The sequence below is a fragment of the Nycticebus coucang genome, chromosome 14 (genome assembly GCF_027406575.1).
Source record: "Nycticebus coucang isolate mNycCou1 chromosome 14, mNycCou1.pri, whole genome shotgun sequence".
Lineage (NCBI taxonomy): Eukaryota > Metazoa > Chordata > Mammalia > Primates > Lorisidae > Nycticebus > Nycticebus coucang.
The window spans coordinates 64,797,582-64,812,665 of NC_069793.1; the positions used below are offsets into that span (position 1 = coordinate 64,797,582).

Consider the following 15,084-nt stretch of genomic DNA (forward strand, 5'->3'; position numbering starts at 1 on the left):
ACAGTATTACCTTCCTTTTGTGAATTACTGCTATGCGAGTGCGATGTCCTCAGTGACTAGGCTAGATGGTAGCTTCATGGCATTGCACCAGCTTCTTGGGTTTTCTTCTTCCTCACTTCACTGTTTCAGAGTTTTGTATAATATATGGGTAAGATTGGAGTGATGGCAACTTCTTGGATTCATTCTTTGCCTTTTTTGTAGGTGGATTGCTCAGGTTATGAGCTGGAGCAGTTACACACTAAAGTGACTTCACTGTGCAACAGGATAGAGCAGATCCAGTGTTACAATGCCAAGGATCGCCTGGCTCAGTCAGGTATACATCTAGCCTCTCCCCCCTTCCTGCCTGCTTGCTTCTTGTCTTTGTGATTATGATACCCTAATTCCCGTCATTGGTGCTCACTATATTTTTTCCTTCTAGACATGGCCAAACGTGTAGCCAACCTGTTGCGGGTGGTACTGAGTCTGCAGCATGCTCCTGATACAGCCTCTGATTCAACACCAGACCCTCAGCGAGTCCCTTTGCGCCTGTTGGCTCCTCACATTGGCCGGCTCCCCATGCCTGAGGACTATGCCTTGGAGGAGCTGCGCAGCCTCACACAGTCCTATCTACGAGAACTGACTGTTGGGAGCCAATGAGCCCTAGGCTCTTTGTACCACACTCACATGCCCATTCACACTCACCACACAGAGGTCCCCTGCATTGTTGTGATCGGCACTGTTTCCCATTCTCTGAGTTGGCTATGGAATCCGCTCTCCCTTCCTGCTGCCATAAGCAGCACTTTCCAGTTGTTCAGGGCTTTTCATAATACTGAACATAGCATAAGGGCTTCTAGAACCCAAAAAATCAGACAAGTCTCCTTTTACCATCCTCAAGACCAGTTTTTTTTTTTTTCCTTTTTAAAAGTGGTCAATAAAGCTCCTTTGGCAGAATCCAAAAAAACCCAGGAATCCTTTTCCATTCCCAGCCATTCTGGATCTTGTGACTCTCCGTGCCAACCCGCTACTCTACTTGTACCCCAGCTCTTCTGTACTATAGATCAGTGAGACAGGTTATGGGACAAAGGTACTGTCCTTCCTTAGCAGATAAATTATTCAAGGAAGAAGGGGAATCTTTCTGAAGAAAGATTCTTTAACACTGAGTTTTGGAGTTAGAAGAGGGTTGACTTGAGTTAGGAAATAGCAGGTCTTCCTAACTCATCTAAGACAGAAGTGAATTGCTACCATGGAACAATATAGCTTTGAGGCTTGTTTTGTTCCTGCCTTGAATATTCCACAAACACCATACCTTTCCTACTACCATGTGCAGCAACACTTAGTCACATATCACGTGTCTCTGGTAAACTCCCAGAATTCAGTTTCATCCCTGGTTTTCAGCCATCTTCTTGGGACTCTGGATTTACCTGAAGAGTTTGGATTAAAAATGGCAGATTAGGTAGCCCTTCCTGTTACTGATATATTAGTCTCAAAACATTTTTCACCCTCCATCTTCTCTTCCCAGATGGTAAAATCATCACTGAGGCGCACAAACAGCTGGGCTTTAGGTGCAGGCAGAGGACCTTTGCGACACTGCTGCCAGCTATGGGGGAGCCACTGAGACAGCTGGTATTAGAACTGTCCCAGGCAATATGGCCACCCTAAGGTCTTTATGCATGATGATTATGTAAAGGTTTTTATTAAAATATATATATATTATATATATATATAAATAAATGATCTAGATTATTTTCCTCTTTTTGTGAAGCTACTTTCTTAAAAAAATAAAAAGCAAATAAATGAAATGTTTATAGTATTACTGGTATTGGCTTTCCCTTTGTATTTTTGAACCTTCTTGCCCCAAGAATCTTTATGGTGGCATTGTTTCATTTGGCCTGTTTTCGAATTTACAATCTAAATGAAAATAGGCCATGGGTTAAAGAGAGAACAATTTCTTGCTAAATAAAGATACAGACTAGCCCAAAAAACTAGATTTATAAGGGCATATTGGAGGAAAGATAATTGATTATTGGTTGATACCAAATGCTGTACGTATATTTATGCACATAGATTCCCAGTTGAGGTCTGAAATTGCACAGTAGAATATACTTAACATTCAAAGCCTACTTGCTCTTTTGTTTTTCAACTTTGGCTGACATTTCTCTTTGCTAAACTCAGATTCCTTTGCATAAAGGAGATAACAATCCCTAATATTGCTTCTTCACAGAGAGCTGTTTTTGAGAAGTATCAAATGAGTGACATGAGTACTATTCAGATCTTATTTTGATTTGTCAAACTGAGGATATGAGCAAATTCCAATTAGAATTAGGCCAAAGGCTTCTGGGACATCAAGGAACTTAGGTATGAGAAAGCAGAATGGGTCTGCCTCAGTGGCTGGGCCATTGGTTAAACTTGGTCTCCTGAGGACAAGGATTATTCAGTTGGGAATCTCCCCTCCATTAATGACTTTTCTTGCCATGTGAACCTGAATGAGTTGTAGCAGTGTGTGTAGTGGGGAGGATTCCTAGCAAAGAATTCCTGATCTTTTCTCCCCAGAGGTGTTTTTCCTAAAGTGAGTATGGGGTGGCACCCATAGCTCAGTAGGTAGGTAGGTTCGAACCCAGCCAGGCCAGCTAACATTAACAATGACAATAGCAACAAAAAAATAGCCGGGTGATGTGGTGAGCGCCTGTAGTCCCAGCTACTTGGGATGCTGAGGCAAGAGAATTGCCTAAGCCCAAGAGTTTGAGGTTGCTATGAGCTGTGACACAATGGCACTCCACTGAGGGTGACAGTGAGACTCTGCCTTTAAAAAAAAAAAAAGTGAGTGGGCTAGAAATGGTTAGCTTTTAATAGTGTCATAAGAATTGTGAATTTGTGGGGTGGCGCCTGTGGCCCAGTGAGTAGGGCGCCAGCCCCATATGCCAAGGGTTGCGGGTTCAAACCCAGCCCCGGCCAAACTGCAACAACAACAACAACAAAAAATAAACAAACATTTATATAAAAAAAAGAATTGTAAATTTGTGTAATTTAGAGCAAGTTTTTTTCCTTTATATTAAAAAAGGCTCTAAAAACAAAAACTTTTTTTCTTTTTTTTTTTTGAGACAGAGTCTCACAATGTTTCCCTTGGTAGGGTGCTGTGGCGTCACAGCTCACAGCAACCTCCAACTCTTGGGCTATTCTCTTGCCTCAGCTTTGCAGGTAGCTGGGACTGCAGGCGCCCAGCTACTTTTTGGTTGTTTGGCAGGTCCGAACTGGATTTGAACCTGCCAGCTCCAGTGTCTGTGGGCCAGTGCCCTACCTGCTGAGCTACAGGTGCCGAGCCAAAAGAAAAACATTTTTTAAAAAGGCTCCATGGCAGCGCCTGTGGCTCAGTGAATAGGGCACCAGCCCCATATACCGAGGGTGGCAGGTTCAAACCCGGCCTCTGCTAAACTGCAACAAAAAAATAGCCAGGTGTTGTGGGGGCTCCTGTAGTCCCAGCTACTCGGGAGGCTGAGGCAGGAGAATTGTCTAAATCCAGGAGTTGGAGGTTGCTGTGAGCTGTGTGACGCCAGGGCACTCTACTGAGGGCGATAAAGTGAGACTCTGTCTTCACCAAAAAAAAAAAAAAAAAAAAGCTCCAAATCAGGGGTGTCCAACCCTGTGCTGCTTGCTGATTTTGTAAGGACTTTTTTCTTTCAAGTTTTGGCCTGTATTTCTTTTTGTGGTCAACTAATATTCCATTATAACTTTTTTTTTAAGAACCAGGGACTTGGTATGTTGCCCAGGCTACCTTGCAATGACTTTTCAGAGGCATTATCATGAAAACACTACAGCCTTGAACTCTTGGGCTCAAGTGACCCTCTTCTCCCAGCCTCCCAAATAGGTGAGACTACAGGCACACACCCATTGCCTATTATTTTTACATTCATCAGTTGACGACACTCTATTGTTTCCATGCTTCTACTTTGTAACTACTTTAAATAATGCTGGTATGGACATTCATGTGCAAGTTTTTTTGTGGACATATTTTCATTTCTTTGGGGTATATGCCTAGATGTGAAATTGCTGGGACATATGAAACTCAGACTACGCAAAACCTTTCCAAAGTGACTGCGCTGATTTACATTCTCACTAGTAACATGTGAGTGTTCGGATTTTTCCAAATTTCACCAGGTCATTTATCATTTTGATTACAGCCATCCTTGTGGTTTTAATTTGCATTTCTCTGATGCTCTGTTCTGAATGTTTGTGTCCTCACCCCCAAATTCATATGTTGAAACCTAGTCTCAAATGTGGTGGTGTTAGGTGTGTGGCCTTTGGTGAGTGATTAGGTCATGAAGGTGGAGACCTTATGAATGGGATTATGAAAGAGGCCCAGGAAAACTGCCTTGGTCCTTCCACTATGTGAGGACACTTCAGGAAAGTGCTATCTGTAGAATCAGGAAACAGATACTGAATCTGGTATTTCGATCTTGGATTTACCAGCCTCCAACACTGTGAGAAATAAGTTTCCGTTGTTTATAAGCTACCCAGTCTTTGATATTTTGTTACAGTAGCCCTATAAGACACTTGACTCATGATGTAGAGCATCTTTTTTGGGGCTCATTGGCCAATTGTATATCTTTTTTAAGAAGTGTGTATTTAAATTCTTTACCCAGGCGCCTGTAGCTCAGCAGCTAGGGTGCCAGCCACGTACACCAGAGCTGGCGTGTTCCAACCCAGCCCGGGCCTGCCAAACAACAATAACAACTATAGCCGAAAAAATAGCCAGGCATTGTGGTGGGCACCTGTAGTCCCAGCTACTTGGGAGGCTGAGGCAAGAGAATTGCTTAAGCCTAAGAGTTTGAGGTTGCTGTGAGCTGTGACGCCACGGTACTCAACCCAGGGTGACAAAGTGAGAAAAAAAAAAAAAAAACCCAAAACCAAAAACTAACTTCTTTACCAATTAAAAAAATTTTTTGTAGCATTTTAAAAATTGAGATACACTTCACATAACAAAGTTCACCATTTTAAAGTGTACACAGTAGTGATTTTTAGTACATTCACTATTGTGCAACCAACTCCACTAGTTCTAAAATATTTCTAAGTAATCCCCATTTCTGTTGTCAGTTATTCCCATCTCTCCTCCATCCCAATGCCCTGGGAACCAATAACCTACTTTGTCTCCATGGATTTGCTGGTTCTGGACATTTCACATAAATGAAATCATACAATATGAGGACTTTGTGTCTGGTTTCTTAGCATAATATTTCCAAGGTTTATCCATGTTTTAACATGTTAAAGTATTTCATTACTTTTATGGCTAAATGATATTCCAATTTATGGCTCTTCCATATTTTGTTAATCCATTAATGCCATATGTATATCTTCCACGCGTCCAATATCCACATCTTGTGTCCAATTTTGTAATTGGATTGTTTTATTAGGGTGTTAATGTTTCTTTAATATAGTGAGGCCCATCTCTACAAAAAATTAAAAATTAGCACATACCAGTGATCCCAGCTACTTGGGAGGCTAAGGCAGGAGGATCACTTAAGCCCAGGAGTTCAAGGCTGCAGGAAGCTATGATTGGGCTTCTTACACTCCAGCCTGGGTATCAGAGCAAGACCCTGTCTCAAAAGTAAATAAATAAAATTAAAAATTAAAATACTAATACTAATTTGCCAAACCCAGGGTCACCAGATTTTGCAAATCCAAAATGAATCACAGACCTAAAGGAAGTTTTGCATTTTACATTTAGGTCTGTGATCCATTTTGGATTAATTTTTGTGAAAATTTTGTAAGATTTATGGTGATTCCATTGGGGGGAGGGTTCATCTGATTTTTTTGGCTTTTGGATATTATGCTGTTCCAGCACCATTTGTTGAAAAGACCATCCTTTTTCCATCGAATTGCCTTGGCTCCTTTTCAGCACTTCCAAATAGTGAACTTGGTTAGCTGTCTAGTTGATACAAACTCATAATGAATAATCCCTCTGATATCAAAAAGGGTTAGCAACATCTTTTTGACTCTTGATTTGGACTGACAAAACTTTTTTGGTCATGGGGAATTTGCTGACTTCCACTGTGTACTTTGATGCTTTGTTTCAGGGTCATGTTGGTACATCCATGTTTCACCTCCAATAATAACATGGCCTAAAACATCATCATGCCTCTCCAAAAGGTCTTGGCAAACTTTGACTCTACTTTCCTTTTGTTCATCAGTGAGCTCCTTTGGGACCATTTTTGCACACATGCAAAATTTTTAGTTAAGATTTTCCTGTTTATCAGTGGTTTACTTGTCTAATATGCTTCTCACAGCCAATGATTTTGGCACACAATTCCACAAATTTTTGCTGTATTGTCATCAGTTTGTTCACTATTGGCTGCCCTGATCTCTCTTCATCAGTGACTCTTTCCCCTCAGAAAAAATGTTTAATCCATTTTCTTCATGGCCTTATCCCCATAAACTTAGACTAACATGTCTGATTTCATTTCCACTCTTGCCAAGTGTAACAAGAAAGTTAATGTTTAGAGGCCAGGCACAGTGGTTTGTGCCTGTTATCCTAGCACTCTGAGAAGCCAAGGTGGGTGGATTGCTTGAGTTCAGGAGTTCAAGACCAGCCTGAGCAAGAGTGAAACCCTATCTCTACTAAAAATAAAAAAACTATTTGGGAATTATGGGAGGTGCCTATAGTCCCAGCTACTTGGGAGGCTTAGGCAAGAGAATCACTTGAGCCCAAGAGTTTGAGGTTGCATGAACTACGATGACACCATGGCACTCTACCCAGGGTGATAGTGAGACTGTCTCAAAAAAAAAAAAAAAATTTAGGGCGGCACCTGTTTCTCAGTAAGTGGGGCGCCGGCCCCACATACTGAGGGTGGCAGGTTCAAGCCTGGCCCCGGCCAAACTGCAACAAAAAATAGCTGGGCATTGTGATGGGTGCCTATGGTTCCAGCTACTTGGGAGGCTGAGGTAAGAGAATTGCTTAAGCCCAAGAGCTGGGGGTTGCTGTGAGTTATGACACAGCACTCATAACACACAGCACTGAGGGCAACAAAGACTCTGTCTCAAAAAAAAAAAATTAATGTTTGTGTGTTGCTCTGATTCAAGCTCCAACGTTATCATGAAGGCACACAAAAACACAACAATAATGAACACCACTCAGCAAGACATTGCCACACATTGACATGAACACTGCTGTGAGACACGATATACCATGGTTATGAAACCTTAAGCTGTTTGTACAGCGCTGCTGATAGAAGCACACAGTGACAAGTTTTCAAATCTATTTGTCAGACCTCATATAATGTTAACTGTAAGATTTTTCTGTCGTTATTCCTTAAATGGAGGAAATTTCCCTCTATTCCTAGATTGCTGAGAGTTTTTGGCATGAGTGAACATTGTACTTTGTAAAATGTCTCATTTTGAAATGATGTGAAGTGCTTGTGCAACATCCAGGAGGTGTTGGGAACTGGGCATTTGGGGACTGGGCTGGAGAAAGAGAAGGGTATCCACAATAACCTGAAGTCATGGCTATGAATGTGATTGACAGGGAAGTATAGTAGTTGTCCGGTTAGGCAGCTGACCAACTTTGATAAAATTAAGCAAAACCTCTGTGCACGATGAATACCTGTGAATCTAAATTTGTGTTCCCAGAGATATCCTGACTAACCCCCTGGACCACAGCATAAATAGTGGTACGACCTACTGTACCTTGGGCACGTGCTAGTGCCTTGCACTATCAGGTTATCTCATTTAATCCTACAACTTTTGAGATGAGTACTATTACTCCTATTATCAAGTTGAGAAAATTGAAGCTCAGCTGTCTTACCCAGGTCAGATAGCTCTAAGACAAAGCTGAAAGTGACTGCAAAGCCTGTCCTTTTCCTTCTACCCCACACTGTTTGGTCATGGTGGAGAACTGAGGCTCAGATCAGGCAGCTGCAAGGACTGTCTCAGGGAAAGGATGAAGGCTGCATCTCCTGAGCCTCCTGAGGAGAGTTGCCCATCCATAAACCCCAGTCCCTCATACCCTTAAGCTCTGTTCTAACACAGATTCTGATGCCAACATACCTGTATTTTCCAACCCCCCAGGTTAGACCTGAGCTAAGTCTGGGTGCTGCTTTACAGCGTTTGAATAATTCAGGTCCAGGAGGCCCGAGGTGTCAGTGTCAGTTGTGCCGTTGCCATGGGCACAGGTGTCCCAACCCTGCCATTAAGCTATTGAGAAGGGCAAAGAGGCAGGATTGTTGTCCAGAGCCTCAGACCCCTCAGGGTTCATAGAGTCCCTGTCCCATGTTCTGCTGAGAGAGCAGCAGGCACACCTAGAGTCCAGGTGTTCAGAGATGGAGGGAGGAAGAAAGGGAGGATGAAATAGAAGTAGGAGAAAAGGAGAGCGAATAGAAAGAGGCAGACAGAGGAAGATCAGAGTCAGGGAAGTAGAAAGACCAAGAAAGTTACAAAGGGAAAATCAGAAGGAACAGAAACAGAGACAATAAAAGGTAAATGGGGGAGGGGCAAGGAGGGGCAAGGACCAGCAGGGGAAGGAACAACAGATGCCAAGGACCAAATATTAAAATCCAAGGGCAGGTAAAAGCAGGAGGGTGCAACAACTGGAAGGGCTGCGGTGCTTCCAGAGGGTGAGTTGGGCCTCCAGAGATCTCAGTCTTACTTCTCACTTCTAGGTACTGGCTACACCATCCTTGCCAGCTGGGCCTGATTCACCTTAGGTCTGGCCAGGAGGCCTTAGACCCAGAGATCTGCCCCCACCTCTTGCTGTGGCCGGGCCATGGGGCCAGGGAGCCACCACCTCAGCTTGAGCCTTCTGCTCCTGCTGCTACTCCCTCCAGGTATGAAGCTTAGTAAACCAGCCCTGGCCTCTCCTGGCCCTTGCTGCTAATTCCTTCCTCCCCAGATCTCTCTCCCTATGGTCTCATAATCTTTCTTCTCAACAGGGTCTCTACTTGGGGAGTGAGGAATAAAGGGGTGCTGAAGTGGGGGAGATGAGATAACTCTGTCTGGAGTGGGGGTGAGGGTGAAGCTTCCAGAGACAGAATTGGAAAAGTCAGAGGGGCTAGATCACGCAGGTCCTGAAGGCCAGGCCAGTGCTCTTTCATGCAGCCACTGGGGAGCCACTGAAAGGCTTCAGCTATGCACTGGCCTGGTCTGTGTGCATGTTTAAAAGCTCCATCTATTGGAAGTATGGAAGGGGGTGCTAGGAAGTAAGCGTGGGGGCAGGGGACAGTGAGGAGCCTGGTACTGTTGTGGTCCAAGAGAGGATGGATTCAAGAGATGTTCAGCAAAATGTGGAGGATTTGAATGATCAGACAGGATTTGGAAGCTGGATGGATTGCAGAGGGAGGAGGAGGAAGAGGAGGAAAAGAAGGATAATTCCCAGGTCTCTGGCTGAGGGCACTGGGGAGCAGTTTGCTGAGATAGGGAACACAGGATAAGAGCATGGGGGTAAGAAGTGAGATCATATTTCAGACCTACAGAATTTAAAATGTCTTTTTAGAAATTCAGGAGTGTACTGTAAGAACTCAGGACAAAAATCTGAGCTGAAATTAAAAGAAGAGAGCAACCAAGGACAGGATTCTGGGGAATAATATTTAAGTCAGAGACTGAAGAAAATGTGTGTCAGGAAAACCTAGAGAAGAGTATGTTTTCAAAGGAGGGAGTGGGGTGGCACCTGTGGCTCAAGGAGTAGGGTGCCAGCTACATATACCAGAGGTGGTCGCTTCAAACCCAGCCCCAGCCAAAAACTGCAAAAAAAAAAAAAAAAAAAAAGGAGGGAGCGTCCAACTTCAGTGCAGATGAAGAAGTAGAAACAGGTTTGAGAGATTGCACAAGGTGGGGCATGCCTGGGTGAAAGTTTGGACTCTTGTTGGGTCCATCTAGCATCTGCAGCAGGTCAGGCAGAATCCAGGTTCTGGGAAAGGAAAGGTGGAGAAGAAATTTGTCAGCCTTGCTCCAGAAGACAGTACCAATCCACCCTATGGCCTTCACCTTATCTGTCTCTGGAAGCAGGACAGGGAGGAACTACAGCTGCAGCTAAAGCAACAAAGGGCAGACACCAGAGGCTCATTCAGAAGGCTGTAAAATAGTAGAACAGATGACAGGGCCCCAGCTTTGGGAGTGGAAGGTGTGAGAAGTCTCCAGATGAGGTCACAGATGGACAATGCTTCTTACTGATCCCCCAGAGTGCTTGGGAGCTGAGGGCAGGCTGGCTCACAAGCTGTTTCGTGACCTCTTTGCCAACTACACAAGTGCCCTGAGACCTGTGGCAGACACAGACCAGACTCTGAATGTGACCCTGGAAGTGACACTGTCCCAGATCATCGACATGGTGCGTTATGGTGGTGGTACACCTGTGGAGTGTTACCTGTAACAGAATCAAGGAACAAAAGTGAAAGACACTAGGATTACCCTCCAAGCAATTCTTTTCTTTTCTTCTTTTTTTTGGTTGTAGTTGTCATTGTTGTTTGGCAGGCCCAGGCCAGGGTCAAACCTGCCAGTTCCGGTATATGTGGCTGGCGCCCTAGCTGCTGCGCTACAGGTCCTGAACCCTTTTCGTTTTTGTTTTCTGGGAGGTTTTTTGAGACAGAGTCTCACTGGGCAGCGCCTGTGGCTCAGTGGGTAGGGCACCAGCCCCATATACCGAGGGTGGCAGGTTTGAACCTGGCCCTGACCAAACTGCAACAAAAAATAGCCAGGTGGGCAGCGCCTGTGGCTCAGTGAGTAGGGCGCCAGCCCCATATACCAAGGGTGGTGGGTTCAAATCTGGCCCCAGCCAGACTGCAACAGAAAAAAAAAAAAATAGCCGGGTGTTGTGGTGGGCACCTGTAGTCCCACCTACTTGGGAAGCTGAGGCAAGAGAATCGCCTACGCCCAGGAGTTGGAGGTTGCTGTGAGCTGTGATGTCTCAAAAAAAAAAAAGAGAGAGAGACTGAGTCTCACTTTGTTGCCCTTGGTAGAGTGCCATGGCATCATAGCTCACAGCAACCTCAAACTCTTTGGCTTAAGCGATTCTCTTGCCTCAGGCTTCCGAGTAGCTGGGACTACAGGTGCCACCACATTGCCCAGCTATTTATTTTTTGTTGTTGTTGTAGTTGTCATTGTTGCTTGGCAGGCCCAGTCCAGTTTCAAACCCGCCAGCCTCGGTGTATGTGGCTGGCACTGTAACCACTGTGCCACAGGTGCCGAGCCAAGCAATTCTTTTTCTATAATTTTTTTTTTGAGACAGAGCCTCAAGCTATCGCCCTGGGTAGAGTGCTGTGGCATCACACAGCTCACAGCAACCTCCAACTTCTGGGCTTAAGTGATTCTCTTGCCTCAGCCTCCTGAGTAGCTGGGACTACAGGAGCCCACTACTGGAGCCCATCACAATGCCTGGCTATTTTTTGTAGTTGTAGCTGTCGTAGTTTGGCAGGCCCAGGCCAGATTCGAACCCACCAGCTCTGGTGTATGTGGCTGGCGCCTTAGCTGCTTGAGCTACAGACATGAGCCTCTATAATTTTATTTAATGGGCACAGCACCTTCCACCTGCTGTCACCCTTTTTCTGTAAATGTTAATTATTAACAATGATAATAGTTACTATTGGGGCGGCGCCTGTGGCTCAGTCGGTAAGGCGCCGGCCCCATATACCGAGGGTGGCGGGTTCAAACCCTGCCCCGGCCTAACTGCAACCAAAAAATAGCTGGGCGTTGTGGCGGGCGCCTGTAGTCCCAGCTACTCGGGAGGCTGAGGCAAGAGAATCACTTAAGCCCAGGAGTTGGAGGTTGCTGTGAGCTGTGTGAGGCCACGGCACTCTACCGAGGGCCATAAAGTGAGACCCTGTCTCTACAAAAAAAAAAAAAAAAAGTTACTATTGGATACTAATTCTTGATGCCTACCATGTGCCCAACACTTTTCACACTTGAATTTACTGAATCTCCACTAAGAAGGGATTATATACTATAACTGCTGAGGAAGCTGAAGCCCAGAGAAGGTCACATAGCAAGGTCAGGCCTGGGTGGGAACTGGACTGTATGGGCAAGTCAGGTCGGGTTTGTGGGTGCTGACCAGAGTCTTGTAGGTGTGTGTGCAAACAGGAGGGTATGCAACTCAATGTGTCCACTCCTGCCTACTAGGATGAGAGGAACCAGGTACTGACCCTATACTTGTGGATCCGGCAGGAGTGGACAGATGCCTATCTACGATGGAACCCTGATGCCTATGGTGGCCTGGATGCCATCCGCATCCCTAGCAGTCTTGTGTGGAGGCCAGACATCGTGCTTTATAACAAGTACTGCCCGTTTTGGGCCCCACCCCTCCTACCCCTCTCCAGAGTTGCCTGTAGCCCTGGGTATTTGCTGATTTCTCCCTCCAAACCATCTAACTTGATTGCTATGTTTCTCTGCAAGCTTTTCCTGGGAAAAGCTTGGGCACATGGTAGGCATCAAGAATGAGCTCCCTTACTAAGATATCAGGAGCTCATAGCCTCTCCATGGCACCCCCCACTCTAGGGCCAATCCCAACCTAATGCCTCCCAAGAACCTACTGTGTCATCCAGGGCCAGTTCTGTGTCTCTCAAAGAGAAATGTCTGGGCCACAAGTGCCTCTCTATGGCACACTCCACCTTTCCAGGCCAGCTCTGAGTCTCTCCGGGCTACACAAGTACCTATTCAAGGATGTCTTTCATCCAAGGCCTCACCCCTTGGAGTATTTTTTTAAATGTCTCTTTGACCAGTTCCATATCTCCCAGCCAACACATGGCTCTGCACAGTTTCCCTGGGTGCCCTCCATGAGTTTTGCAGATGACCCCCACTGTGCAGCCCAGAGCTATCTCTGGGTCCTGCAGGGGCCTTCTGCCACTGCCCTTGGCTAGATCTATGTTCCTTCCGGGCTCCTCAGGTGCCACCCCTTCTAGACCTCTAAAGGCAGAAGGCCCTCTCTGCTCTCTGGGCTCACTCCATCCTCCATGCTGGCCCTGGCGGCTTTGTGGTCTTGGGGCCAGTCTAGTCAGAGTCCCTCAGACGTCCTTGGTTCCCACGGGCCCAGGGCAACTCCTCAGCCCTTGCAGCCTCAGTGAGCCTGGCCGCGCCTCCCCACAGGGCGGACGCGCAGCCGCCGTCCTCGGCCAGCACGAACGTGGTTGTGCGGCACGACGGCGTAGTGCGCTGGGACGCGCCGGCCATCACGCGCAGCTCCTGTCGCGTGGACGTGTCTGCCTTCCCGTTTGACGCGCAGCGCTGCGGCCTGACGTTCGGTTCGTGGACGCACGGCGGGCACCAGCTGGACGTGCGGCCGCGTGGCGCCGCCGCCAGCCTGGCCGACTTCGTGGAGAACGTGGAGTGGCGCGTGCTGGGCATGCCGGCGCGGCGGCGTGTGCTCACCTACGGCTGCTGCTCGGAGCCCTACCCGGACGTGACCTTCACGCTGCTGCTGCGCCGCCGCGCCGCCGCCTACGTGTGCAACCTGCTGCTGCCCTGCGTGCTCATCTCGCTGCTCGCGCCGCTCGCCTTCCACCTGCCCGCAGACTCGGGCGAGAAGGTGTCGCTCGGTGTCACTGTGCTGCTGGCGCTCACCGTGTTTCAGCTGCTTCTGGCTGAGAGCATGCCGCCGGCCGAGAGCGTGCCCCTCATCGGTGAGCTGGCGGGGCATGGAGAGAGCCGGTGTCCTCCCTGAGTGTTGCTTATCGGTGTCCATCAGCGCAGGGGCAGGGAGCGGGGACAGGGCTAGAGTCAGCAGAACGGCCCGCGCTTCTGGGCGTGAGAGGAGGCAAACCCTGGAACCATGCTCTAATTGAGATGGAGGGGAAAGGAGAAGGCCTTTCCAGGGAGACACCTCTCACTGCTAGGGGCTGGAAGGAGTTGGTTTTTTTTCTCAAGACCTTGAGGGAGGAGCAAAATGTATTGAGTACTTGCTGTGTGCCAGGTGCTCTCCTAAGCATTTGATAATTTGGTATTTATTAATTCAAGTAAGCATCTCCACAAACTTAAGGAGTTTCTCTTTATCCCAGCTGTACAGAAATAATGAGTATCAAGCGTCAGATTATGCCCATGACTATTTGGGAGCGTGACTTTCATGGATTATGTGTAAGGGCAGCCTTCAGCAGCCAGTAGAACAATCAGGGAGCAGATAGCTTCTGACAGCCCATTTGTAGGAATGAAGTGGGGGAGAACTTGGCCCTTACCTTCTTCCTGCATCCTCCATTGGGCTTGGAGGGTACTGAGAGCCTCATGGTGGACTTGTCCCCATTTGTGCCGAGGTGGCTGGGAAGTCCAGGACACACAGGTTCTTATTTTGGGCCTTATTGACGCTTTCTCTTGCAGGGAAGTACTACATGGCCACTATGACCATGGTCACCTTCTCTACGGCACTCACCATCCTTATCATGAATCTACATTACTGTGGTCCTAGTGCCCGCCCAGTGCCAGCCTGGGCTCAGGCCCTCCTGCTGAGACACCTGGCACGGGGCCTGTGTGTGCGGGAAAGAGGAGAGCCCTGTGGACAGTTCAAGGCACCTGAGTCAGCCCTGAGCCCCCAGCCTCCTGAGGGAGGGGCTGATCCCCAAGCAGGCCCTTGCCATGAGCCACAGTGTCTGTGCCGCCAGGAGGCCTTGCTGCACCATGTAGCCACTATTGCCAACACCTTCCGCAGCCACCGGGCTGCCCAGCGCCGCCATGAGGACTGGAAGCGTCTGGCCCGTGTGATGGACCGTTTCTTCTTGGGCATCTTCTTCACCATGGCCCTGGTCATGAGCCTCCTGGTGCTGGTCCAGGCCCTGTAAGAGGTGGGGCTAGGTCTCAATGATCTTCTGTAGCCATAGCACCTCCAGAAGGCCAGGTGATTGTGGGTCCTTTGATAGACCAACTCCCCACTCCTCCTGAGAGCCTGGGACACCCTCTTTTCAGGACCAGAGCTACTGCTTCACTATCCATGTAGAAGCACTCATTGTCTGCATACCCTAAAATTGAGAGTATTCCAGAGCCTAACACTCCCCTAATTCCAAAAGAGAAGAAACTCTAAGAAGGTCAATTTCAGGCGGCGCCTGTGGCTCAAGGAGTAGGGCGCCGGTCCCATATGCCAGAGCTGGCGGGTTCAAACCCAGCCCCAGCCAAAAACCACAAAAAAAAAAAAAAGAAGGTCAATATCAAAGTAAA

The 15,084-nt window shown here is 47.3% G+C and overlaps 2 protein-coding genes across 4 annotated transcripts in view; both read left to right on the forward strand.

Annotated features, from left to right (window-relative positions):
• The window catches only part of NUP98 (nucleoporin 98 and 96 precursor), a 140,291-nt gene extending 138,564 nt beyond the window's left edge, over window positions 1-1,727 (forward strand). For all 3 annotated transcript variants that reach the window (XM_053560822.1, XM_053560823.1, XM_053560824.1), the window contains exons 32-33: window positions 202-313; window positions 419-1,727. In XM_053560822.1, coding sequence (XP_053416797.1) covers window positions 202-313; window positions 419-636 — 330 coding nt within the window. In that variant the 3' untranslated portion in view covers window positions 637-1,727. The remainder of the gene's footprint in view (window positions 1-201; window positions 314-418) is intronic.
• Window positions 1,728-7,861: 6,134 nt separating this feature from the next.
• On the forward strand, window positions 7,862-15,066 carry CHRNA10 (cholinergic receptor nicotinic alpha 10 subunit). Its single transcript, XM_053560871.1, has 5 exons — window positions 7,862-8,789; window positions 10,140-10,285; window positions 12,070-12,224; window positions 13,033-13,565; window positions 14,254-15,066. Exons 1-5 carry the CDS (start codon window positions 8,729-8,731, stop codon window positions 14,709-14,711), a joined length of 1,353 nt encoding a protein of 450 aa, XP_053416846.1. The 5' UTR covers window positions 7,862-8,728; the 3' UTR covers window positions 14,712-15,066.
• Window positions 15,067-15,084: the final 18 nt, after the last annotated feature.